A 27,023-nucleotide genomic window follows, 5' to 3' on the forward strand; every position below is an offset into this window, starting at 1 on the left:
CAGTAGATACGTCCTAGTAGAATTAGGGCTTTATGGCAAGCTGGGAATACTACAATTCATAATTTAAATGCCTAGATGGGAAATTATAAAGAAAGGCAACCTGAGTTTTTCCCTTACTAAATTGATCAGTGTTCTACTTTTCAAGAGCAAGGGGGATGGTGCAACTGCACAATCTGTAAGGAGGAGGATACTTCCTCCTGCAAATCATTGCAAAACAGCAACTTAAATCTGGTAAGAAGTTAGAAGACTGATGACAAGACCAGGAAATACATCATTCTGTTTGTGGACAGCTTTAGCTTGATGCAACAAGCCTGGCATCATATACAGGAAATGATATTTGTAGAATGTCTCCAACTAGAATGTCAAGAGGAAAAAATAAGATAAAAATAAATAAGATAATTAGCAGCATGGACACTATCTAGCTATCCATCCCATTTGGATCCCACCCTTCTTCCAAGGAGCTTTTCTTGGCTTCCATGGGGTTATCCGATTTCACAATTAAAACATGGATAATTACTTTCCTAAAGCCACCCAATCATGGCATGGAGGGAATTTAAACAAAGACCTTCCCAAGCAAAGTTGAAAACTCTGTCCACTACATTGGCTCCTGTTGGACAGTGACCATATGAAGGAAGAGATATCAAGGACAAACCACTTTTTCTAAGGAGACAACCTTTATTTTTATCACACTTTTCTGCCAAAAGCTCATGAAGCAGGCTCTCCTACATTCTTACAACAACCCTGTGAGGTATGTAGAATGGCTGAGAGATTCTGAGTGAGCTAGGGTCACTGTGTGTGCTTTATGGATAATTGAGGATTTGAATCTAGATCTTCCCACTCCTATCTCATCATTCCACCCACCACTCTATACTGAATAAATTTTGACTGAAAAAAGGAAAAACAAATTCATAATTCCCTTACCTGCAGTGAAATTGAAGCATTCACTCATAGAACACTTGGTAGCTAAAATTGTCAGACTTGATTTGGAAGTTATATGCTCCAGCTTTTCGTTGGTATCGGAAAACCAAAAGACCTGCTATTCCCAGCGCAAGAACAAATACACCAATGACAATAAGGACAATGTAGCCTACTCCTAAGCCAGGCTTCTTTTCTTCATTTAAACCATCTAAAATACAAGGAATAAAAATATATCTCAGCAAAACTCAAATGTGCAACTTTTATAAAACTTGATCAGATATGGAGATTGCAACCAATCTAAACTCCCTGCTTGTATTAATAGCCTCATCTTCACACTGTCAGTGGTTTTGTATTTCACCAACAGTCAAAAACCTGAATTTAAGAAAGATAAAGAGCATGTCCATTCTGCTCCTTACTGGGATGAAAGACTTACTAAGGTTACTGCTGCCTTGAAATTTTTTAAATTAAATTATTATTGTGCTCCTAGAGCAGCACCAGCATCATCAGCAGAGAAGCAGAGAAGACAGGTGGGGAGAGTTGGGGGAGTGATGTCAAATCTTCCTTGCTGACCCAGGCCAACTGGAGCTATAATCCACTTCTTTCTTGAGCTCATTTCTCTAACAGAACTGATCTCTTTAGTCTAGATATGAACTTTAATTCTGGGAGATCTCCAGGCACCATCTGGAGATTGGCAACCTTAGGCCATAGCAAGTCAGGCCAGGAGAATAGACACCTGGATGTTGAGCTGGGAGGGTGAAAGAAGGGGGTGGGATCTTTTGTGGCCACTGTGATTCCACGTGAGATTGATGGGGTTCTAACAGAAGGCTCCAGACAGCAGTGAAAAAAGCAGGATGCTGGGGTTTGGGCAGGGTGTTGTTTGTTAATATAGGGCTGCTGAGATTGTATTCCTCCACCACCTGGCCCCAGGGACCCAAATTATGCATAAACACAGTGTGGCACTTTATTTTGCTGACACAGCAATTCAAGAGCATATGATGGCTATTATTTTTACAACCATCAGTCAAAAAGGCTAGCTAAGGCGTGATAACCTGTGAACAATTCTGTTGTCTTAGTTCCACACTGTCTCATAGCTGCTTTAATTCCATTAGGCTGACTTCCAGCTATCTCGACATTAATTCTTACCTGTCTGTGTCCCTTTTGTGGACCTTACTGATTACTCACCACTGGCTTTGCGCAGAGGCCCCCAGGATGTATGGGGCATTGCAATAGTTTCCCCAGTCCTCCAAGAACGGACACCTTTGCAGTTCTGCAAGAATTTTTTTGTTCAGATCAAAGGTTTGATTATCAATATGCAACACTAAACATAAGGCTGCTAATCTAGTCCTACAGAATTATTTATACTGTGGATTCCCATAGTTTTCATGTAAATTAAGAACCACTCAGAAATTCTATGGCTCCTCTTCCTTTGTCACAGCCTAACTTTGTAGGCCCTTGAAATGGGTGCTTGGTTTCTACTGCTGGTTTAAGAGGACACCTATTTGTTCCAAGAAGCCTGTACCCCGTGTACTGAAACAACAATAGCAGCCATCATGCAACACTGGGAACGTGAAAAGAGCAACACTTTTTGTTTCATCCTAAACACTAAGGCTGATTCCGCGCTCACCTTTCTCCAGGGCAGGCTTCCGTTTCTTGGTGGAGCAAACTGGTGATATCGCACCAGTTGCTTCGCGCCTGCATTTTGCGCAGGGCAAACCTGTTTTTTCAGGTTTACACTGTGGCGGGGTAAATCGCGGGTTTGCCCCGCGCAAAATGCCGGTGTGAAGCAACTGGTGCAAAATCGCCAGTTTGTTCCACCCAGAAACGGAAGCCTGCCCCGGAGAAAGGTGAGTGTGGAATCCGCCTGTGAGAACTACATCAACTAAAGTGAGGGATAGGATCAGGCTGCCCAAATATTTTCTGCTAGAAAAAAAAAAAATAAATCCAGATACTGTATATACTTACTATGGAGCTACCCCTTAACAGAGTTGGAGCTCCATCCTAAATAGGAATACTTGAAAGCAAGTCCCATAAACTTCTGTAGAAATACCTTCTCAGGGCCAGAGCTGAAAAGTACATGAAGATCATCTAGTTCTAGCCCCATCATATGGCATAGCAAGCACTTTTTTGCTTTTCTACTGTTACTGATGGAGAATGTGGTTGAAGCTGGAGGAGGAGAAGACTGGATTTATATCTCACCCTTCACTACCCAAAGGAGTCTCAGTTTACAATCTCCTTTCCCTTCCCCTCCCCACAACAGACACCCTATGAGGTGGGTGGGGCTGAGAGAGCTCTCCAAGAACTGATTTTGAGCAGAACAGCTCTGAGAGAGTTATGTCTGACTCAAGGTCACTCCAGCAGGTGCATGTGGAGGAGTGGCTAATCAAAACCGGTTTTCCCAGATAAAAGTCCGTGCACTTAACCACTACACCAAACTGGCTCTAGAAGACACTAGCAATTGAACGCCCAAATCATTTGTGCATTTGCTGAAGAAGACCTTCTCCTAGTGAAGTCAATGAGATAAAACCATTTTAAATTCAGGTATTCCAGTTTGACAGATATGGGGATTGCAAAGGATTGCAGTCCTCTCAGCCTCACCCACCTCACAGGGTGTTTGTTGTGGGGGAGGAAGATAAAGGAGATTGTGAGTTGCTCTGAGGCTTTGAGTGGAGGGCGGAATATAAATTCAATGTCGCCGCCTTCTTATTATTATGCCCCCAGTTTTCTGTTTAATAAAAAAATATTTATGTTCCCTTTTATTTTGGTAAACAGCCTAGTATTTTTAAACTGCTGCCGCCACTTCTTTAAAAAAAAAATCAGAACAATGTATAAGCATTTTAATGGTTTATTATCATTTTGTTTTCCCTTTGAGTGTCCCATGGAACATGTAGAAAACAATAAAGTTTGTATAGGGAAATGTCTTACCGTCCTGCAAGTACTTCCCAGATTTTCCACACAAATATGGATTTTGCAGTGTAAATAAACCACTGAGTTGTTCACAAAGGAAAATATTTTCAGCTTAAATTGGGCTTTGCTGGAAATCCCATTCGCAGTAATAGCAGTATGCGTGCTTGGAACTGGACAACTGAGGAAAAACATATCAGTACAACATTTAGTTTATGCATGTGTGTTCTCATGGGCCACTCATGCTTCAATAGTGTCTTTTCACTTGAGAAACAAAGCAGGAAAGATCCCTTGTGCAACCTTACTCTCCATTTGTAGAAGTTTGTATCCAGTCCTATGCATTTATTTGTGGCATGTTGAATACTTAAGTGTTTAAATAGTCCTTTTGAGTGCTCAAACCGTTTCATCTGTGTTATCTGAACACTAAAGGGAGATCAATGGAATTATTCTTACATTTCAGACAGGGAGCACAGGCTGAGGATCAGAAGCAGCAGTCTTGCCCGAAGACTACCTAAATAGGTTACAGATTTGCCACAGAAGACAGTGGTTGCAATCTACATAGGGGTGGAACTATTAAGCAAGAAAATATCAATCACTTGTTACAATAGAGCTGCTTTTTCTGTCGCCTGATTTTGTGTATTTGTGTATTAAGAAGTTACATACTTGCCCACATGAAAACAAATCACACACACAATCACCTTGTATTGGTTGTGTGTACTGTACCTGCCATGGATAAAAGGAAATGATATATGATCCATGGAGTTATTACTTGGAGTTGCCCAACATTCGCTGACAACCACCTTGAGCTTGCTGTCCTCTTTCCGAATTCCCACTTCAATCATTATGTCATCGCTAGCAGAGATGCTGAAGTTTTTGGGAATTGGAGAATTTCCAATGAAGAGCTGCATTTCTGTTAAAAAGTGTCCTGATCCATGTAAATCTTCAAAAATGGTATAAACCCTGCAAGCAAATTTATCTGATGTTAAAATTTGTTGAAGAGAATTCATTTACAAGGCAAGTCTAGTAGTGCTGAAAGGATGCTTGATGCAAAAGAATGACTTTTTATGGCATTTTATGTTTTCATTATATTTTACTTTGTAAACTGCCTCAAGCAGGTTCTCTGGAGAGTCACCATAGAAATTTTCTAAATAAAATACCGTAAATAAATAAAAGAACAGCATCTTGCACCACCCTAGGTTAAGAGGTTTTAAAAAGGGTGGTATATGGATTTGTGCAGGTGATGGCTAACATCAAAGGCAAAAGTTGCTTAGCTATAGAAATGGTATTTGCACCATTTATTGTGTCTTCATCACCAAATTATAAGATCTCTAAATGAAGAAAGCTGCCAGGAAAAAAGTTGATTCATTTGAAATGTGGTACTAGAGGAGAGTTTTGCAGAAACCATGGACCACTGAAAAGACAAAAATGTGGGTTTGACATCAAATCAAGCCTTAATTTTTCCTAGAAGCTAAAATGACTAAACTGAGGCTTTTGTGTTTTGATTATATCAAGAGATGATGACTTACTGAAAAAGACAAGAATGCTAGAAAATGTTGAAGGCTGTAGGAAAAGAAGAATATCCATCACAGAATGGATTGACAATAAAGGAAGCCATGGCCTTCAGTTTGTGAGACCTGAGCAAAGTTGTCAATGATAAGGCATTTAAATAGGTATTTTTCAAGTCTGGAAATATTCCCAAACACCAATATTGGTATGGTATTGTGATTCAAGAAATATTCAGGATTGCTGAATTTGTTTGACTCCATTATATGCTATGGGGATCATAAGCTATAATGGAAAATCAAGCCGGGGTATCTGGGGTTCGGAGAGAATTTGTTTTTGAGGTAGAGGCACCAAATTTACAGCATAGCTGCTGGTGTCTTTCCTTAAAAAACTCCCCAAGTTTCAAAAAGATTGGACCAATGGGTCCATGAGGCCCAGAAGAAGGTGCCCCCATCCACCATTATTTCCAATGGAAGTCTTAAAAAGGCATTTAACAGCAACACAATCCCTTTAAATGCCTCCTCCAAGTCATAAGTGAACTCTGAAGTGTGTATGCACACAAAAGCTTATACCCTGAATAAGCTTTTGTGTGCCACTGAACTCACTTTGTTTTGCCACTTTGGAGTTCACTCGCAGCTTGGAGAAGACATTGGAAGGGACTGTCTTCCTTTAAAATGCTTTTTCTCTCTCCATTGGAAACCATGGAGGATGGGGGTACTTTCTTCTGGGGCTCATAGAACTGGACCCCCTGGTCCAATCTTTTTTGAAAGGGGAGAAGAATTTGAGGAAAGGCACCAGCAGCTATGTTGCAAATTTGGTGCTTCTACTTAAAAAAAAACAGGGCTACCTGAGCTCCAGATACCCCTGGGTCTATTCTCCGTTATAGCCTTGCAAAAAGCCATGCCACTAGTGAACTCTGAAGCAGCAGAAAGATGTTTAAAAGGAATGCAATTTCTTTTAAACACCAACTATCCAATGCCTCTGAAAAATCCCAAATATTTTCAGGAATTTTTTGGGGGGGCGGCGGCATTTTTTTGATAGCCAAATCAGCAGCCCACTCAGTAACCGGCTGAGAGAACACTGCTTTTTATGGAGTATTTTTTCAGCTCAGTTTGTACCAAGCGGCCACCCCTATACACAACTTGATTAAAGTATAGATAAAGATTTACTTAGGAACAAATGTACTTGATAGTAAAGAGGAGAGACAGAGATAGGGTCCAACTACATTACTAGCTAAGGCAGAGGGCAAAACTAAATGTGGAACTTCTGAAAAGAAGCAGGATATTGCCCTAAAAGTAGCAATCCAGAGATATACAGGGAATGGCACTCAACAGGAGAGAAGGTGATAACCTCACTATCCTATCTAATTGTCTTGCTGCCCCCTGCAGCGTCTTCTCTTCTTTGTACACCAGACATTGCCTATTCCAACAATGAAGAGGCATGTAAGCAAAAATTGATGTGTACCCCAAATTACTTTAAAGGTAAACACCTGATGTTGTTATGTGGTTTCCTCACTGTAAGAGAGGCTTATGTATATTACACCTGCATTATAATACAGGGGTCCCCAACCCCTGGACCATGGACCACTACCGGGCTGTGGCCTGTCTGCAAGTGGGCCGTGAAGCCTGGTGGCCTCCCCCCCACCACCACAGAGATTAGCTTCGTCACCCCCCTGCTGCTGCCCTCCCTTTCTCCCTAGTGCTGCAATGCAGAGTGGCGCTCTAGTGTTTCCCTCCCTCCCCCCTCCCTCCCCCCCTCCCTCCGATTGTGCCGAGCCAAGCTGAAACTCGGCCTTACCAGTTTCAATGGGGCCAGCGAACACTTTGAAGTACATGCAAGAAAATGCTTCTCCCCTCTCCTTCCTGGAACCAGAAATGAGGGGGGGAGAAGTATTCTTTCTCTCTCGTACTTCAAAGTGTTAGCGCGCTGGCCACATCGCAACTGGTAAGGCCCAGTTTCGACTCTGCTCTGCTTGATCTGAGGGGGGGGAGGGAGGAGGGAAGGGCTACGACGGAGTGCCGCACTGCATTGCAGCACTAGGGAGAGAGGAAAGGCGGCAGGAGGGGGGACCCGAACCTTGTCGCACAGGGTGGGGGGCAATGGAGCTAAACTCCGGCGGGCTGCTTCTTCAGCAGGTTGCCCGCTGCTGCAAAGGCACTGAGAGGGGCGGGCTGCGAGGCTGTGAGCCGCCGTGAGGGGAGGGGGGCAGGGCAGTGAGACTGCATGACATGGGGGAGCGGTGAGGCTGCGCAGTGCTACAGGGGGTGGGGGGAAATTTGGTGCCCCCCCCCTGCCAGCCCTGGTGCTGCGGTGGGCGGGCCAGCTCTGGTGCCCGTTCCTGGTACCAAGAAGGTTGGGGACCACTGTTAAAATACATAAAACTAGCTCTGAGCACCCTGTCCAGTCCTTTCTCTAAATATCTCCTTTCAGACTCTGACCGATTTCCCATTAGCCTTATGCCACTCTCACTCTCCTCTTCTCCCCGGGGCTTCCGTTGGATTTCACACTATCTGCTCCTGGGCTGCAACTTGCTCTGCTTTTTTCGTGCAGCAAACAAGATCCTCTAAAAACTGGTTTTTGTTTGCCGCATGAAAAAGGCAAAGCGAATTGCAGCCCCAGGGCAGATAGCGTGAAATCCGAAGGAAGCCCTGCGGAGAAGAGGAGCGTGAGAGAGGCATATGGCTAGTGGGGAATCGGTCACAATTTGCTGCCATTCTATAGTATATAATGTATGGGGGGTATATTATAGCAATAGGTTCTTACCCCTCTGGAGTGTATCCAGATGAAGCCAAGAGATCATTCTGAAATACACAATGAACTGGACTAACAACCTTTAAGTGGTGGATGACCCCCAGAGCAGACATATCATTCCGGAGAACTGTTTTCACTATGGTATGTGTTGTATTCTGGAAAATAAATGCAGCAAAAAAAAAAATTAAAGGCTGGATCCGCTCGCAGGTTTCATTCAGTCTCATTTCACCTACATGTTTTTTATCCACGCAGGTCCCCGTGATCCCCAGTATAGCCCTTTTAGTGGTCACCTCTCTTTCTATTTTTGCCAGCAGAAAAGCTGCTTGTATACAGCCCTAACTCACATTTCATTTAAATGTTAAGGATAACTTAGAGGTCTTTTACATATTTGGATTGCAGCACAGAGAAAAATTCAACGATCAGGTACAGGACATCTTCCATATGAGGAAAGGCTAAAAGGGTTACATCCCTTCATCTTAGAAAAGTAATACCTTCAATAAAATTGAAATTGAATTCAAACTGAAGTTGAAATTGTATTGAAATAGAATCAGAAATGGATAAGAAAAAAAGAGCAATATAGGCCAAGCAGTAGCCCTTTCACTTTTAGACAATACCTGTTCCACAGCCCAACACCAACAGTAATGCAAAGCTGTTAATATATAGCTGTGCACTAATTTCAATAATGCACTTCCAGTGTTGACTCAACATTGGCCATGCTGTACTTTTTAATGAAGGCTGATTCACACAACCCTTTGCTTGGGGTGGCCTCTTGGAATTCTTGCACCATCGTGTGGCCAGCCAATTGTATGCAGCCATCATTAAGCAAAGGATTACGATCTGAGCACAGAAGTACAAAAGATGCAAAAATGTAGGATTGTAATGGCATGCAAAAACGGTGGCACTGCTTGCATATGGCTATGTTGTAAGGGTCATCATGTATCGCAACTTCAAGCATTCCTTGCTAGCTAAATCAATTGACTTTGAGAGGAAACAGATACCTATGGCCACAAACATTAGCAAAGTAGTACAATCAGGGAGCTGTGTGTAACTTACAGTGTGTACTTCAGTTCCACATTCATTCCACCCAGTCTGAAGGATGACATGGCTGGAATTGCTGATGCTCACATTGCAGTGCCGCTCTCCTAAGTACAGGGAGGATTCTGGGATAGCTTCCTGTTGCAGAAAGAGTTTCTGAATGGTGATGACAATTTTTTCAATCTCACATACCACTCGAACTGCATTCTTAATGGCAATCTCCTGGACAGATTTAGTTGTAGGTAAGGAAGAGACTTGAGCTGAACTATGGTCACTTAGCCTTGGTTGTAGTACTTTAGTAACTTCTGTTCCGGTGGTTGTATTTGTTAAGGTTCTGAAAGAATCCTCTTTAGCTGACGAAGGTATATTGGTAAAAGTATCTGAATATACAGAAGGCACAACTGTTCTGTTCCAGTGCTTTCCATGAATACCTGCAGAACCACAGATAGAAAAAAGGTATTGCTCATCCTCTTAAGAAGGGTAAACTAGAACACAGCCATAATCACCTATTGGAGAAAAGTGATTTTAGCTGGGGATAGGCCAATTTGATGGCAAAAAATAGTGCTTTGAAGACAAATATTTTCCTCCTAAATTAGAATATTTCTGTGTGTGGGGGGGGGGTGTCTCTTCTACTGATATTATTACTCGCCTATCTCCCGCTGCTTCACTACCATTATTTTCCTTAATATTCCTGCATCAGCTTATATTATTAGTCAGATAGGTAATCTCAATTAATTGAGTGTCATACATCAGTTTGGATCCAGTGATGTGTGAGCAGAAAAAAAATATTACTTAGCACATTTCTGTTTGTGCAAGCAATATCACAATATAGAACAATTATAATTCTTAACAAAAAAAACCTATTTGCATATGGACGAATGGAGTGTTGAACAGATCCATTGTATCATTTTCTTTGTTTATGAAATTGTGCCAGAAAAAATACCTTGTACTATTTCTTGCACACAATGAAAATATAGGCATACAAATTTCTTCCACTTAGTACAAGCAGACAGTAAGGAATAATTTTAGTGGTTCTACTTGTGCTAAAGGACTATTGCCCATGCAAAAATCTTCTTGGCATCCAGCTCAGTGAATGGAATGTCATTATAATATATAACTAATCAGATCTGGTTATGTGATGATATTACTGAGTGCAAACAAAGTCAACCAAAAATGAGAGCAATGTCATTAATGGTTCTTTGATCAGCCACGTGGATGATCCCAACACATTGAAAATCACATGGTGAATAGGTGTAAAGTACTGGGGTCGGCGCAGTAAGAGACCAGAGTCGGAGAGTGATTTCAGCAAGCTTTACTTCAGGAACACACACACAGACTGAGCTCTATTCAAACTTCCCGCTCCTTTATACAATTCTTGCCCCCTTCTGATTGGTCCTTAACTATGTACATGGATTGGCTGTTTACAGGGCCCTAAGGGCCTATCAGGGTACAGTATGAGCCTAGATGTTGATTGGCTACTTATGTTTCAATCCTTCCCCTGATTGGGCACGCTTAGGCCTTCTCTGGAACCCTGGTGTGGAGTACAAGCTTTGGCTTGTTCAGCTTCCCTCCAAAAGTAACAGTTCCCTCCAAAAGTAACAGTTCTCCCATTTGAGCCTAGGACACAACAATAGGATAATATGTTTTACAGTCAATCAGATTTGGCTATGTGCTAATGTCACTAAGCAAACATTCACTGATGGCAATCTTTTCCCCAAAGGTGGGTATTGTTAATCCCTTTTGAAACCAAAAGATGGAGAAGGAACTTTGCAACGTTCCTTACTTGTTCATGAAATGGGTTGCTCCTTCGCTCAGCCCTAGGTTAAATTATTTCTAAAGCATATTTCCCTCAAAATATAGTTTCTTTTTCTTTGACAATGTAGTAATGCTATAGCTTAACAACATGCATATATTTCACTGAGAGATTTTTCAAAGGAGCTCAGATCACAAGTAAATATTAAACTAGAAGTGCTTTAAAATGTTATCATATTGAATTATGAGCTCTTCTTAAAATATGTTAGAGGGCTTAAGTGATTAAGAAATCTTCCTGCTTCCATGCCTTGTTTAGCTACAACATACCACCACTGAAAATATTTAAACATGTGTTTGTGTATGAAATACACAGATGTACAAAGAAATTTCAGCCTTCCATTCAAGCCCCTTCAGAATACTGTACTCATAGTATGTCTCATTCACCTGAACACTTTTGCTTGGAAAACATTCCAGTGATTTAGTGAAACTTTCTTCTCAGAAAATATATTTTAGGACTTCAGCATAATGGTTGAGTTATACAGCCATTTCTAAATAAAACCCTTCAGTTATGCATACCCTTTTTGAACAAGATTCCAGTCTTGTGAATGGTTTGAGATTGTGAACCAACTGATAGCATCAAAAACTACAAAAACCAAGATATTAAAACATGATGGACACATGATATTATGTTTTATGAGACTAAATTTCACATGGGTACTTGGTATGAAATGCTGTCAGGGTTTACAGTGATTGTGAGTAAACTTTTCAGAAAACCAGTTCCAGGGCTTTTTTTGAGCAGGAACGCAGCTCTGGCTGGCTTGGTGTCAGGGGGTATGGCCTAATATGCCTGGGCTTTTTCTACAAAAAGGCCCTGTGTAGAACAATAGTGCTGTCAGGATGTGTGGCTTAATATGCAAACGAGTTCCTGCTGGGCAGTTACTACAAAAAAAGCCCTGACCACGCCTAATAGTAAACTGTATACAGAAGGATCACAAAACATGTATGACAAATGTATCAGTCTGAGAAAATGTTTTGAGGACATTAGGGAACCTGAAATCTCAGAATCAAGTTGGAAGATGGAACTAGAATATGATTGGAAAACCAGAAGGCAAGGAATCAGAGAAAACTGGACTTAACCTAGGATCCTAAACAGCAGTAAAATGCTAATGCTCCATAATTGGTCAGGTAAGGCTCTATTGGTCTTCTTGTGTGAATTTATAACATGTTGTGCCAATTTAGATGCAGCCTTCAAGTCTTGATAAGCAAAATGCATAACTATTACCAGATCTCTACATGGTAATCACACCCAGATATTATCTAATGATTTCAGGCTTTTTTAAAAAGTAAGACTGGAGTGAAGTGGGAAAAAATATTGCAACATTGCCTTCACAGTTTCTTCCAGGTCTCTCAGCATTTACATTGGAAAATCCTTCTTTGCAGCTGCATTCGTAAGATCCATAAGTATTATTGCAAGATGCATTAGGAGAACAATCTGTTTCTTCTCTGTCACACTCATCATAATCTGTTTTTTTTTAATTTAAAAAGAGAGAAAGAGAGCACGACTATGCTTTAGTGTCTATAATGATTATTATTTAAGAACTGGCAATTACTGGTATTTTTTCTGGTACTCAGTGCTTTCAAGAAGTTTTTCTACGTGTAATACAGTTGTACAATTTACAATACTAATGCTAGCGTGCAGGTTGCTCTGGCAGGGGTGGCATGATCTACACCATTCCCAGCTTTGTCCAAAATATGACTAGACCATAATCTCAAGAGTTTCAGCTCATTGAACAGGCAGAAGGGATTAAACACCTCCAAGGTGGTGCCAAGGATACACAATGAATGCATGTTTCCTAAGGTTGTGGTGTAACAGTGCTTTCCAGTGGCAACCACTCTAGCAATTTTTCATACTGTGCTAACCACGGGTTTTATTGTATGAGATAAGTATTAGCTCAAGTTTGAAAGCAAAACAAAAAACTATAGGGCCCATTTGTTTATCACCTTTACAGATTATCTTCTTTCAGAATGCCAGTTAGAAGTTCAGCTCTATCATTTCACAGGCCTTGAAAAATGAGAGCAATATGAGACACAGGTCATGCTTCTATAACTTCATGTCTGGATTACTGCAAAATGTTATATGTGGGTCTGCCCTTGAAGACCACCCAGAAACTACAACTGGTCCGGAATGCTGCAACCTGACTATTGTAAGGGGCTAACCTCTGGGAAAATGGTTGCCTATTTTGAAACAGCTACATGGGCTGTCAGCCTGTTTCCAAGTTTAATTGAAGGTGCTGGTAATGACCTTTAAGCCCTTCACAACCCACTTATTTGATGGACAGTCTCTTTCCATATACCCTTGCGCACCAGCTATGGTTGTCAGGCATCTGTTGGTTATCCTTCCATTTAGGTAGCCCATCTGGCACCAACCAGAGCCTATGCCTTTTCCATCCTGGCTGCTAACTGGAAACAATTTTAATTATGATTATAAACTACCTTAAATGACAAGGAAACGCAGGGTATAAATGTTTAAATAAATATAACTTACCACGTATGGAGAGACTGCTGTTGTCAATTATAAAACAATGGCTATGTTGAAAAGCATTAAGGAAACATCTAGAAACATTGCTTGCATCCATGCCTGATGCTACCAGGAGATCAAAATTTACGACTACGCTTCCATTAGAAACACTTGTTATCAACAGTTTAATTGTCCCAGCAGTCACTTGTTGAAGAATGTCAAGTGGCAAGTGGGTGTGGACCTGATATTGAAGCAAAATTTGTGTAAATATATGTACTGCTGATTCTTCTAGTTGATTCACAGTGAGTAAATAATTCAACACATGAAACACTGAGACTTGCTTTATACTGGCACCAAAGGTTACAGAAAAGATGGAATCTTCCTGCATCAGGTCTCTTGGAATTCTTGCACTATCATGAATTTACTGCTACTCCCAGGGGCTGTCATTCCATTCTCAGAGCTGTCATTCCAGTTAAGATTGACAGGTCCCATCTTCTTCCCGGTGGGGGGATTTTGGGGATGATTTGGGAGGGGCTGTCCTTGATGCAATGACAACACAATGGAGTGACATCATTGCACCAAGGATGCAAAGCTGTGTGTGCACGCCCTCTGCTGTTTCTCAACCATTTAAAGGGAACCTTCCTTTTAAACTGTTGGTGGGAAAGCGGGCATTGCACATGCCTGCCCTGAAGGCTGTGAATTTGTCACTTGCAGAACAGGCATGCATGGACACCACTTGAAAAGACCAGGCACCTTGCACACCTGCCCTGCAGGCCATGCATTCGCAGCTTGCAGGGCAGGAGCCAGGAGCCTCCACTTGAAAAGAGCGGGTCTGCCCTGTAAGCCATGAATTTGTGGCTTGCAGGGCAGGTGCATGCAGCCCCTGCTTGAAAAGAGTGGGTACTGCATGTGCCAGCCTGGAACTCGCCAATTCGTGGTGTGCAGGGCAGGCATACTCAGTGCCTACTGTTTTCAAGAGGGACCCTGAAAAACCATTGTGGTGGGGCTTCTGCTGCCAGCCAGCTGGCCAGCATCTGGGGGGGGGGGGGTGTGTGAAAAATCAGGGGACCCCTGTTCCCACTTGGGGACAGGCATCCCTAATTCCAGTCCCAGAACATGTCTGCTACTCCTAGAGGCTGTCATTCCACTCTGGGACCTGTCATTTCAGTCCCAGAGTAAGCTACCTGGGCCCATATATTTTAATGGAAAATCCATTCCACATTTTCTTTAAAACTCTTATTGTGCTGTAATGTATTTCAGTGGAGCCCATGCAATTAGCATTCCTGGCTCCCATTATTTTCAATGGGCCTTCAAGCCTCTCACATTGTTTCCAGGGGCAATCCTGTCATTCCTTTTAGTACATCCCCTTTCTGTTGGTGCTGTTCCAGAGTTGCTGCCTGGGGCTTCCTTTCTGCTCTTCTCCAACACACACCCCTTTCTCCTGGGCTTCCTTTCTGCTCTTCTCCAACACACACCCCTTTCTCCTGGGGTTACTGCCTGAATTGTTTCACAGTCATTGCCTTGGCTTTGCCTCCTTCCTCATTCTCTTAACTCCCACCCTACAACTTTTGGGGGTCACGCTGCCTGCACTGTTCCAGAGTTGCTGCCTGAGGATCCCATTCTGCTCTTCTCCTGTTTCCTGGGGTTCCTGCCTGATTTGTTCCACAGTCATTGCCTTGGGGTTTCACACTTCCTCTGCATCTCTAACACCCACACCACCCCTCCGCTTTCTGGGGTTTTGCTGCCTGGGGTTTCCTTTCTGCTCTCTTCCCATACATCTCACTTTTGCCCCACTCCACATCCAACATCTCTCCAAAAAGCATCTTCCTGGGGAGCCTTCACTTGGGGATCTGTAACTTGGACCCTCTCACACCCAACCCACATGTAGTTTGTTGGGCATACAGAGTGACATCCCCAGGAGGCACTCTGCAATGTGGATTCCTCTTGCTCACCCAGGGTCTGTTTTGTACACTCCTGAACTGGCAAGTGACCTCTCACTGAAAATCATTATCCGGGGCACCTTGTTCAGGGGATCTGTAACTCAGATGCCAATGTTCTATTTCACCAAACTTGATGGGCATGTAGAAGAGAGTCAGCTGAAGATCTCCTGCTATTCTGAAGCCTTTAAGGCCCTGGGGGCTTTTTTTCATTCTAACCTATTCAGGTTCGGTTCACAATCCATTTCGGAAATCAAGCTGGCTTGGTTTCAATTTCCTAACCAGGAGTAATTCAAGTGTGTGGAAACACCTTGGAACAAGCTATGAGTTGTCTGAAGGTGAAATGCTTTAGGATACAAGGTCTCATTTGCTGGGCTACCACAAATTTTATTAGCACTGTTTCTGGAACTGTTCAAATATTGGTCATGTCCATTTTGTTTAACAATGAATCTTAATACAAACTTACCTCAGTGAGAAACAGCTGTGTAAAATTTTGGTACTCTTCACTACTTGAATTGCTGAACCCTGAACTATAATTCAGATTTGTTATCCTGACCGTTCCACTAAATTTCTGGGCAGCTGCAGGATTTAAAAAACAGTGTTAGCTGGAAATCAGATTGCAATCAGATCAAAGCTTTCAGATGAACTGTACTTGTCTCTAAATCCTTGAATGGAAATATGATTTAAAAGAACATTCAAGTAATAGGGCAAAAAAGAGTTACGTCAAGTTAGATACAAATGCTGCTTGAATCAGGGTGTTCTGAATTTGTGGTTGAAGATGGTGTCTAAGGGTGGTGGGTTTCCCAGTTTGTATTCCATTCTAATTTACTTTTTCAGTAAGAAGCCTGGAAAGTCACTGACATGCTGAGTGCCAAAACTGGGCTTAAGTTTCTAAGCCTTTGTCCATACATAACCAAAAAACCCCTGACTTTTCCATCATGAACAAAACGAGCTTCTAACAAATTTACCTGTCTTTATTTTCCACTGTGCTGGTTTACTGTTCTTTTCACAAACATCTGTCTTGATTTGAACAGTATACAGGACCCCCAGTTCCAATCCAGAAACAGTTAGGTTGTTGCTTTGGGTCTTAACCTTCTGTATAAGCTTTTCTCCATCAAGTAGCAGAAACTGGAAACCAGGATTTTGTGTATAACTTGTAGTCCAAACAACATGAAAGCCAGTACTGGTGACATTGGAAAAAACAGCCCTTTCAACTGGAGGAGGTACTAAGAAAAAGAGAGAGGACAATTATACCTTTAAAAAGAGAAAAACAAAGTATTACTTTTGCAAAGGATCATGTCACAACAATTCTAACTCTCACAGAATGCCTTTACAGTTAAACTATAGACCAGTGAAAATTAAGAGCATGTGAGAAAGAACTGTCCAGTAAATTTTAAATTATGTTCACAGAAGATCAGTTGTTTAAATATATAGCAACTACAGGCAAAATTAATGCGTTTAATAAATACAACTACTTGCAGTGTGAAAAAAATCATCAACTTCTAAACCTAACAAACTATATTGAAAGCCTGCAGATCTTTTATTTATACAGTCTACAAACACAGAACTTGGTGCATGGGGAGCAGTTTTCCTAATACTTGATTCTCCCTCACCATTCATTGAAGGTCCCCCACTTTGTATTAATATATTTCCCACCGAAGACCTCCAGAGTTACAGAGGGATTAAATCCCTTGAATATCTTGAACTTCCATCTCATCCCGGAAGATAATAAGCATTGTTTTGTTTCCTGAAAACTATAAAGCAGTAGCAACAGTTATCCAATTACTTCATTTATACAGATTGTGCTGTATACACTTATGCTTTGTGCATATGCAAATATTGGCTTGGATTCACCAAAAGATTTCTGCATGCACTAGGATTCTAGGTGACATTTATTTATTTAGTGGATTTTTATTCTGCCCTACCCCTTAAAGGGGCTCAGGGCAGATCACAACAGGTGCAAGGTACAATAGTTAAAATAAATAATCCAATAATCAAAACAATTAAAACTGTCTAATTTCTGAAAAGAAGACATGAATTAACTGTATTACTATATTACTAACATTATGTTGGAAAAGGCAATGTGTGGTGTACAAAGAAGAAAAGATCCTGTAGGGGGGCAGCAAGAAGACAATTAGATAGGATAATGAGGACAGCACCTTCTCTCTTCTGTTAAGTGCAATTCTTTGTTTGTCTCCAGATTGCTACTATTAGGGCAATTTCCCCCTTCTTCTTAGAAGTACCACACTCAGTCTTACCCTTTCTGTTAGCTAGAGATGTAGTTAGGAACCTATCTTTGTCTCTCCTCTTTCCCATGAAGTATGATAATTCCAAAATAAACCTTTATCTACTCTTTAATCAGGTTGTGCGCCATTGCTGTGTTAATTGCCAGCAAGGGTTATGGTGGCCCAGATTAAGTCTGTCTCTGATTAAAGGCGAAAAGATCACCAGAGGTTCTTGGCATGAGCAGGCAAGATCAAAGATGGCAACCTCCTGTGGTGTACAGCATGGTCACATGATAAATAGGCTCATAGAGAAAAATCATCTAATTTGGAGAGTCACCTTCTTGAAATAGGATTATAGGACATTATCCAGGATGCCCAACCAGGAGATGATGACCCAGCAAATCAGAGAACCTGGGATTCCAACAATGAAAAGGTAAAAAGGGCCATAATCATGGGTTTAACTGACAGAAATGTATGCAAAGTAATACAGATGCCAACAGCCAAAGCTTGGGTGGTGCGAGCTGGAAAGGCTGCATGAACAATCCTCATCAAAGAGTCAGCTTTATCTACAAAAGCAACTTTTCAGTACTAAGATGAAAGAGGGGGGCATTTACATAATCATCTTGATGAGATTCTCGGATTGGCTGAGCAACTGAGGAGTACAAGAAAGGAAATTGTTGATCAAGATCTGATTGTATTACTAAGCCTGCCAGAGTCTTATAAAAACAGCACATTTGCTCATCTGCATGTATTAATTACTCTGCCAACATATTAAACATAGCATATCCCAAGCCATTTTTTCCACTTGCACAACACATTGTGCAAGCAATTTCTGGGCAGTATAAGATATACAAAGGAAAGCGCTAGATATTGCAGAAGATCTTGTACAAGCAGAACTGTGCTAAGTCCATTTACATTTCTGCGCACAAATTGCTGGATCTAAGCCATTAGCCTTTTCTTTCTCCCAAATAAAGTAATACAAAAGACCCATACAGGGCTGGCTCAAAAGTGCATGGCACCCCAGACAGACTTACTGCCCATACGCCCCCTAGTCAACCCCCTCCCATTTTTTCTGCGGCACTCCACTCCCTCCCCCCAGCATGCTCAGACCCCAGCCTTGTGCTTACTGGCTTCAGAATAGCGTGCTCTCTCAATACAGAGCAGAACAAGCTCCCCCTCCCTTCTTGTTCGGGTAGGCCACCTTCCACCCCCTCCCCTGTGCTCAGCATAGCAACACCAGCCTTGTGCTTACCTGTTTTGGCCAGCATCGCAATAGACCCGTCTCTTAATACAGAGCAGGAAGAGGCTTCGCTCTCACCCCTCCCTTCCGGAACAGGAAGGGAGGGGGAGTGAAGCCTCGTTCTGCTCTGTATTAAGAGAGAGAGCGCTATTCTGATACCCCACCCCGAAGCCAGTAACCACGAGGCTGTCATCTGAGCACGCCAGGGGCAGAGGTGGCTTGTCTGCACTGAGGGGGGGGAGGAGGTGGCCTGCCCGCTGCTGCTGTCACTGCCACCTAACTGCCTCGGGGCAATTAGCCATTTGTCTTTGGTACTGGTGGGGGGGGGGAGAGCCCAATTTGATGCCCCCCCCGAAGCCCTAGGCAAATACAAATGCCTAATTTGCCTAGTGGGTGAGCCGGCCCTAGACTCATAATGTCTGTGCAGTTCACTCATTTCATTTTTTGTTCTTGTTACTTGGAGGCAGAATCAGATTAAACACAGTAAGCATGTTCAGCCATGTCCATGCCAATTTAAGCAACGGGGAGAAAGATTTTTTTAGCAGAATTTTCTGCATAGCATTGTTGTGGGGGTTCCTCCTGTCTTTGGGTCCCAAACTCAAACTCTGTCCTTTTGGTACAAATGCATTCTGATGCAAAATCTTGTCTGCATGTGGTACACCCACTTTAGAAATCTGGGAATGATTGGGTGAAATCAAGAGAAAAGGAGTATGATTAAGACTGTAATTGTGCACTTAGATCCTATTATTTGAATGGGTCAAGTATGCTTTGGCTTACTGCCATTCCTTTGTATTTATATGTTTCACAGTCCTTGTGCCTTTCTGTCCATGCTAGCCAATGGCTCGTGAGCAAAGTTCTGGGATACTCACCACTGCAGTTTGTGGCTGAGGAGCCAATTGTAGAAGATGGTGACTGCTCCTTAGAAGAAGCTCGCAACAACGAACGTGATTTCTTCTCTGATGAAGAGTTGTTGACGAAGAGTTTCTTATCAACTGTATGATTTAGAAGTGGGGGGTGCTCTGTAACATACAGGGCTGAAGTTGGAATTTTCCACGTACTTCCTTCAGGTAAGAGACCAGACTTGCTTGTCTCTCCTAATGACTCATTTCCTTGAGCATAAACTGTGGTGTTTGATACTGCAGGCAATATTGACAAAGAAGAGCCATGCTGTTCTTGAGTAGTTGATCTCTGTTCAGCTAAGTTTTCACTTGGTGTAGTTATGCTGGCCCACTGTTCTGTTACTTGAAGTGGTGTTTCAGAGATGCTCAGAGTGTTATTATTTGTGATAGACCCAGAAGTGTTGACTCTCTGTGATGCTAGTACCATTTTGTTCATTGTAGATGTGTTTGACTCTTGAGCATCACTTGATGGCAGTACAATTGGCAAAGTAGCTGCCTCACTGTGCTTAGAAGTCAATGTCTTTATTTCTGCCTCATATATAGAACTGGCACTTGTCACAGACAGTCCTTCAGATTCAAATACAGGTATCCTTTCTGAGACAGGATCTACAATTTCACCTGAAGTACAGCATTGTTGCATATAACAAACAAAAAAAATTAAAATGTATTAGATTGTTAATATCCATTATGCTCACAGATCCAGGTGGGCAGCTGTGTTGGTCTGAAGCAGTAGAACAAAGCAGGAGTCAAGTAGCACCTTTAAGACCAACAAAATTTTATTCAGAATGTAAGCTTTTGTGTGCATGCACACTTTTTCAGACAAGGAATGAGGTAAGAAGAGTGGATGAGTTAAGAAGTGTACATGCACACAAAAGCTTACATTCTGAATAAAAGCTTGTTAGTCTTAAAGGTGCTCATTATGCTCACAGTTATCAGCCTGTTTGATATAGCAGTTAGAATGTTAGACTAGAACCTGGAACCCCCAGGTCTGAATCCCCACTCTGCCATGGGAGATTGCTGGGTGACTGTGGGCCAGTAATACAGAGTAACCACCTCACAGAATTGTTGTGAGGAGAAAATGAATAATTATGTAACCTACTTTTGGTCCCATTGGGGAGAAAGGTGGGTTACAAATGAAGCAAAAATGTAAATGAAATTGTACCAACAAGAATCAATAATATTTAATAAAAATAATAAAAATAAATACTAATATGTACAAAAGAACCACCCCCTTCATTTCATGGTAAAAAACTCCCCTCCACTGAAATGTAAGTCTGTTACCTTCACAGTTCCTTCCAGGTTGGGAGGGATTGGCATCTGTGGTTGTCCTGCATCTGCACACATATGAGCCTATTGTATTGATACATTCTGCAAAAACACAGCAGTCATTTTCTGTCCTATGTGCACATTCATCCCAGTCTGTAAATTTAAAAAACCCAGGTTCAGTAAAACAAGTTTTCACAGAGCCAAATTCAACTTTCATGGAAGATCAGATCCTCTCACATTTTATTCAGCATTAAAGAAACAACCAGTGTGGTAGCTTGATGTTTTTTGTGCATGAAGCTCTGAGACATAAATATTTTTAACTTTCACCCCCAGCCCTCTCCAGCAAAAATCACTCTCCAGGTTAGCCTCAAGGCCCAGTCTTTCTTTGATTATTATTATTAACAGAAGTCGATGAGATCCCATAAATTTTGCCATCCCTTAGTGTCATGGCCTTAGTTCCAATTGCCATTCAACCCATCTACTGTTAAAGAAAACATCAGGAGATCAGATCATGTATCTTTCACTTAATATGACATTTGGCTCACAGTTTACTTAAAATTATAACTATAAAGAAATATTATTTGGGTTGCTGATTGTTTATACAGCACCATCGCCATTGTTCATGGTGCTTTACAGAGTATAAAAGGACCCTGACCTGAGAAGATCACACAATTTAAAAACTGAGACAAGGAACAGACCAAATGGAGGTGGAGAAATGCAAGGTGGGGATAGGGTTGCCAAGTTCAAGTTTGGAAATTCCTGGAAATTTGGAGAGAGGAGTTTATAGAGGGCAGGATTGGGGGGCTGGGGGGAATAATAGAATCATAGAGTTGGAAGGGACTTCCAGGGTCATCTAGTCCAACCCCCTGCACAATGCAGGAAACTCACAGACACCTCCCCCTAAATTCACAGGATCTTCATTGCTGTCAGATGGCCATCTAGCCTATGTTTAAAAACCTCCAAGGAAGGAGAGCCCACCACATCCCAAGGAAGCCTGTTCCACTGTGGAATCGCTCTGTCAGGAAGTTCTTCCTAATGTTGAGCCCAAAACTCTTTTGATTTAATTTCAACCCAATGGTTCTGGTCCTATCTTCTGGGGCCACAGAAAACAATTCCACACCATCTGCTATATGATAGCCCTTCAAGTACTTGAAGATGGTGATCATATCACCTCTCAGCTGCCTCCTCTCCAAGATAAACATGTCTAGCTCCTTCAACCTTTCCTTATAGGACTTGGTCTCTAGACCCTCACTATCTTTGTTGCCCTCCTCTGGACCCGTTCCAGCTTGTCTATATCCTTCTTAAAATGTGGTGCCCAAAACTGAACACAATACTCTAGGTGAGGTCTTACCGGAGCAGAGTAAAGTGATACCATCACATCACGTGATCTGGACACTATACTTCTGTTGATACAGCCCAAAATTGCATTTGCCTTTTTAGCCACTACATCACACTGTTGACTCATGTTCAGCGTATGAGCCACTAAGACTCCTAGATCCTTTTCGCACATACTACTGCTAAGACATGCATTGGATTTTACATTTATCCCTTTTAAAATTCATTTTATTGATTTTAGCCCCGTTTTCCAGCCTGTCAAGGTCATCTTGTATCCTGTTTCTGTCTTCTACTGTATTTGCAACCCCTCCCAATTTAGTATCATCGGCAAATTTAATAAGCATTCCCTCTATTCCTTCATCCAGGGACTTCAGCAGGTTATAATGCCACAGAGTCCACCCTCCAAAGCATCCAGGTTCAACTTGGAGGCTGACATCTCTATCTCTAATATATAAAATATTTTTAAAATCTTGGCTAAGCCATAAAGATATACTACAGAGGTAGCATACCAAATTGGCACTGTATCCCACTGAGGTTCCCATCCTTCTTAGGCTCCACCTCCAGATCTCTAGGGGTTTCTCAACCTGGATCTGGCAGCCGTACCCCACATCCCTAGCTGGTGGCAAGGGGGAGCTGGCAGCCCTAATTACAAAGGATTTTTCATGTTCTTTCCAAATTAGAAATTCTTTGCTAGGTTCTATGTTCCATGATTTCAAATAAGATCACTCTTGCGCAAACCAAGTTCTTTAGGATCTCAGCTTCCAACATTGGAATAAGCACAAAAAGCATGTCTGAAATGTGGTAGATGTGGGTTCTGTTTTGTTGCCTAAATAGGTCTGCAGCTGCTATTGGTCACCTATATAAAGAAGGAATGTAGAAACAGAACCTGTGGTGTGGCAGTGTAGGAAGGGGTAGGTACAGCAGTAGAAAGGGCTGAATAATGATAGCGGAAATGGGGAGGGTGGTCCCTCACCTCACAAAACCTCCAGACCTTCAGAAGTGGAATCTGGAACATACAGAGGCTACAGCAGGAGATGCAGGAGTTGGAGAAAGATCTATTTTCCACTCATGGTTCTTAAATCTGACAGTAAAAATTATTCAGAATTTTCATGATTTTCCTCTGCATGATGTTCACATAACTCATACAACCTAGTTATCAAATTAAATAGCCTACCTTCCACTACAGAGCTCTGTGGGTCAACATGAAGCACAGTACTTTTGTGCACTGATGAAACCATCTGGTCAAACACAGACAAATCTTTTGGAAATTGTGGGTCTTCTATTATCATTCTAAGCTTCACAATGATACTTCCAGCTTTAATAGAGTCCATTTGCACTTTCAGTTTCCCCATCTTGTACAATGCAAGCAGATTTGAAGGAAATGATTTTTCAATCTGAAAATGAGTAAGAGAAATACTGCTATTCTAGCATCAAGTAGACATGAACTGTATTTCATTCGCCTTGACCTGTCTTCACTTGCATAGTTACAAAAAACAATATTAGCCCTATTCATACCAATGAACAACATGTATGAATATGCACTTTGAATTTTATTTTTGTTTCATACGTTGGCATCATGAACCTTTTCATTTCTCTCATTTTGTTGGCAGTGTTCCTGATTAGTTTGTTTTCTGCTATTTATGTGATATTTTTACATTACTCATACATAACAGGTCTCAGTTTTAATAGTAATAATTCTATGAGTAGTATGGTCAGTAACAAAAATTATTGCGATTTCATCCTGAATGAAGACAATACATTTCAGAAGCTAGGATTTTCAATATGGAAAAGTGCATTCACAAAATGTGGTAACATCCCTAAAACAGAATGTTAGGTATTATCAAGCAGCCTAACACCTGCATTAATTCCGTTGTTTCCCAGTAGGCAGCTGTGTTGGTCTGAAGCAATAGAACAAAGCAGTAGAGAAGGGCACCTTTAAGACCAACTAAGTTTTATTCAGAATGTAAGCTTTCATGTGCTCTTAAGCAGACTTCATCAGAGAAGTGTGAATGGAAGCAGAAATTCTTAATATATGTGGGCAGTGTGGAGTCATGGGAATGTTTTTAGCAGATTAAAAGAATCACAAATAGAGATCTGTGTTTGTTGAAAAAACACTGGAGTGGAGGGTGATAAAAAGCAGACTGCTGTCGTAGGGGTGCCATAAATGTAGGTAACATTTTGGCCTTGTTAGTTTAAACAGAAGGCATGGTTTCTCAAGAGATTATAACATCCATATAGTTTGCCATAGGATGGGTTGCTATATGCAATAAGACATATACTAATCCATCCTATAGTATAATTTGCAAATGTGCTACATATACTAATCCATCCTATAATTTCTGCTTCCATTCCCACTTGTCTGATGAAGTCTGCTTAACAGCATATGAAAGCTTACATTCTGAATAAAACTTAGTTGATCTTAAAGGTGCACTTCTCTAATACTTTGTTTAATTCAGTTGTATTTACCTTGTTAACACTCCATGCTTCATACTGAAAAGAAATGTTACCATTTAGTAGAATGGGGCATAAATCAATAATTAATAATGAACTCAATAAAAGCATTCTAGTTTGTAATGCTCCTCTTTCCATGTACTTACCTTTCATAAATATGGTACCTGAAGTCTACAGATATCATCGCCATTAACGTTATCAGAAAGTTATATTGACAGGATAAATGAAATTCTGTGTGACACAGACAGAAGCCAAGGTGAAGTAATGCACTTGGCTCTACATAATGCCCTTCTAATTTCTCTTTTGTTTTTACTCTTTGTATTACATAAATCATATTATCTGATCCAGTACTTCTTTGATTGCATGAGGCTTCCAAAACACACAGGGAGCTCACCTGCCCACTAAGCTTGCCAGTTTTTCAACAAATCATGGAAGCTGTGCCTTTAAAAGCAGCCTGATATGGATAGGTAATAATGTCCCATCTTGTAAAAAGCTTCAGCTGCTGATACCTGCACCTCATGCTACTGGTAGAGGCACAAAAGAGGCCAGAGCTGTTGCCAAGGGTTTCTGCTTCTGATTTAAAGAATGTAGCACATTTGCAAATCTAATGAGGAAAACCTGGGCACACAAGAACTGTGTGCCAGCACACCTGTTTTAAAAGCTAAAATCTCGAGTAAGGAGAAAAAAATGAAAGTTCCTTTTTGAAACTTCTTAGGCCAATTTGCTACTCTGTAAAATTGTTTATTAAGAATTGGTCTGAGAAAAACTGCTGCATCATGCAAAACTTAAGCTATGATTTCAAATGGGTAACTATTTCAGCATTACCTCTGTCATCAAAATGCTGAAAAATCCATGATATTCTTTGGTGCTGGAATTTAAGAACTGCTCTGTGAAGTTATAGTTCAGGATCCTTATTGTAACACCAAATATCAACGCATCTAAAAGGCACAATATTAAAAGAGTGATACAATGCATTGGATGGATCAATCAAGCCACAGATGTGATATCATTACAGTAAGCGATCAGTCTATATGATGAGAGAAATCTAACCATTAAGATAAAAGAAGTCACTTAAATGTAAATCTGTGTTTCTTCCTTAAAGGGAGTTGAAAGGAGATGCTATAATACAGTTGAAGGTCTTATCAGAGATATGAATGTGGCATTTGGGAAAATCTGATGAATTAGGATCAATTAAATCCAATTAGGGGGTTTTCCTACCTATATCAAGATAATGTCACCTAGGACATTGCATCCAACTGTTTATTAAATGTCAAATCAGTAAAGGTCATAGGTAGCAAAACATGATTGAGGTGGGTTGGGGAGACATGGATGCCTGTTAAAGGGAAGATAACATTTGTAAGATGATAGATACCAGTCTTCACATTTCTATATGATACAATGCCTTTGCCACAAGCTTCATAGTTGATCTTCACAGTGTACATTATGCCTGCTTCCAATCCAAAAACATACAGTGTCATATTAGTGGTTTCCATTGCTTGAATCAACTCTTTGCCTTTGTACACTTCTATTTGGAATGTACGGTTCAGCAAAGGCTCTACGGTCCAAGACACTTCAAAACTGCTGCTAGTAACACTGAAGATCTTGTGTTCCATGATGGCAGAAGGATCTGTAATAGCATACGCAAGAGACTTATCACAATGGAAAAGGACATTTACTTAAAGGAATAATATAAATGCAGATTTATGGTGCATTTAGCCAAATCGAATGTCCTTTTGATAACAGAGTTTATTCTCTAGCTATTATGTGAATCGTATTTATTCATGCTTTCACATTTTAGCATGTCCAGTCTCAGACACTCTGAGCAGGTTATACTCAACCTCTCCCTTAAGACTATAAACACTTTAGAATTAAGAAATGTATGAGTTATAAATCATTCATTTTCCTTTTATACTAGTATTTTTTCATTTTGCTTTATAAACAATTTATCTGTGCAATGCAAGCCTTCCTAAGGAGGCACAGATAGTTAATAGGGGACACAAGAGGTCCTCCATCATAATTGGTTATTTTATTTATTTTACAGCATTTATAGTCCACCTTTCTTTAAAAGACTCAAGGAAGATCATGTATGTTCTCCAGTCATTAACGGCCTTAACCCCAATCCAGAGGATCACATGTTCTCCTTATGTATTTGTGGTCATGTGGAGCTGTTCTTGAAAACTGTCTGGAAGCCACAGTTGGTACAGAACGCTGCAACCAGAATATTGACTAGAGTGAGTTGTAGGAACCATGTTACTCAAAGTCCAGTTCCAGCTACAATGGCTCCCAGTTTGC

At 41.2% G+C, this 27,023-nt stretch overlaps 1 protein-coding gene across 1 annotated transcript in view; it reads right to left on the reverse strand.

The window, feature by feature from the left end:
• Positions 1–239: 239 nt before the first annotated feature.
• The window catches only part of UMODL1 (uromodulin like 1), a 59,491-nt gene continuing 32,707 nt past the window's right edge, over positions 240–27,023 (reverse strand). Inside the window, exons 6-21 of the mRNA XM_060235265.1 lie at positions 26,104–26,409; positions 25,557–25,669; positions 23,455–23,674; positions 20,961–21,098; positions 19,650–20,297; positions 16,284–16,541; positions 15,782–15,894; positions 13,406–13,619; positions 12,245–12,382; positions 9,127–9,539; positions 8,086–8,228; positions 4,543–4,779; positions 3,841–4,000; positions 2,101–2,185; positions 922–1,126; positions 240–354 (exon numbers count right to left, since the gene is read on the reverse strand). Coding sequence (XP_060091248.1) covers positions 942–1,126; positions 2,101–2,185; positions 3,841–4,000; positions 4,543–4,779; positions 8,086–8,228; positions 9,127–9,539; positions 12,245–12,382; positions 13,406–13,619; positions 15,782–15,894; positions 16,284–16,541; positions 19,650–20,297; positions 20,961–21,098; positions 23,455–23,674; positions 25,557–25,669; positions 26,104–26,409 — 3,371 coding nt within the window. The 3' untranslated portion in view covers positions 240–354; positions 922–941. The remainder of the gene's footprint in view (positions 355–921; positions 1,127–2,100; positions 2,186–3,840; positions 4,001–4,542; positions 4,780–8,085; positions 8,229–9,126; positions 9,540–12,244; positions 12,383–13,405; positions 13,620–15,781; positions 15,895–16,283; positions 16,542–19,649; positions 20,298–20,960; positions 21,099–23,454; positions 23,675–25,556; positions 25,670–26,103; positions 26,410–27,023) is intronic.

The sequence above is a fragment of the Heteronotia binoei genome, chromosome 3 (genome assembly GCF_032191835.1).
Source record: "Heteronotia binoei isolate CCM8104 ecotype False Entrance Well chromosome 3, APGP_CSIRO_Hbin_v1, whole genome shotgun sequence".
In the NCBI taxonomy this organism is placed as follows: Eukaryota; Metazoa; Chordata; class Lepidosauria; order Squamata; family Gekkonidae; genus Heteronotia; species Heteronotia binoei.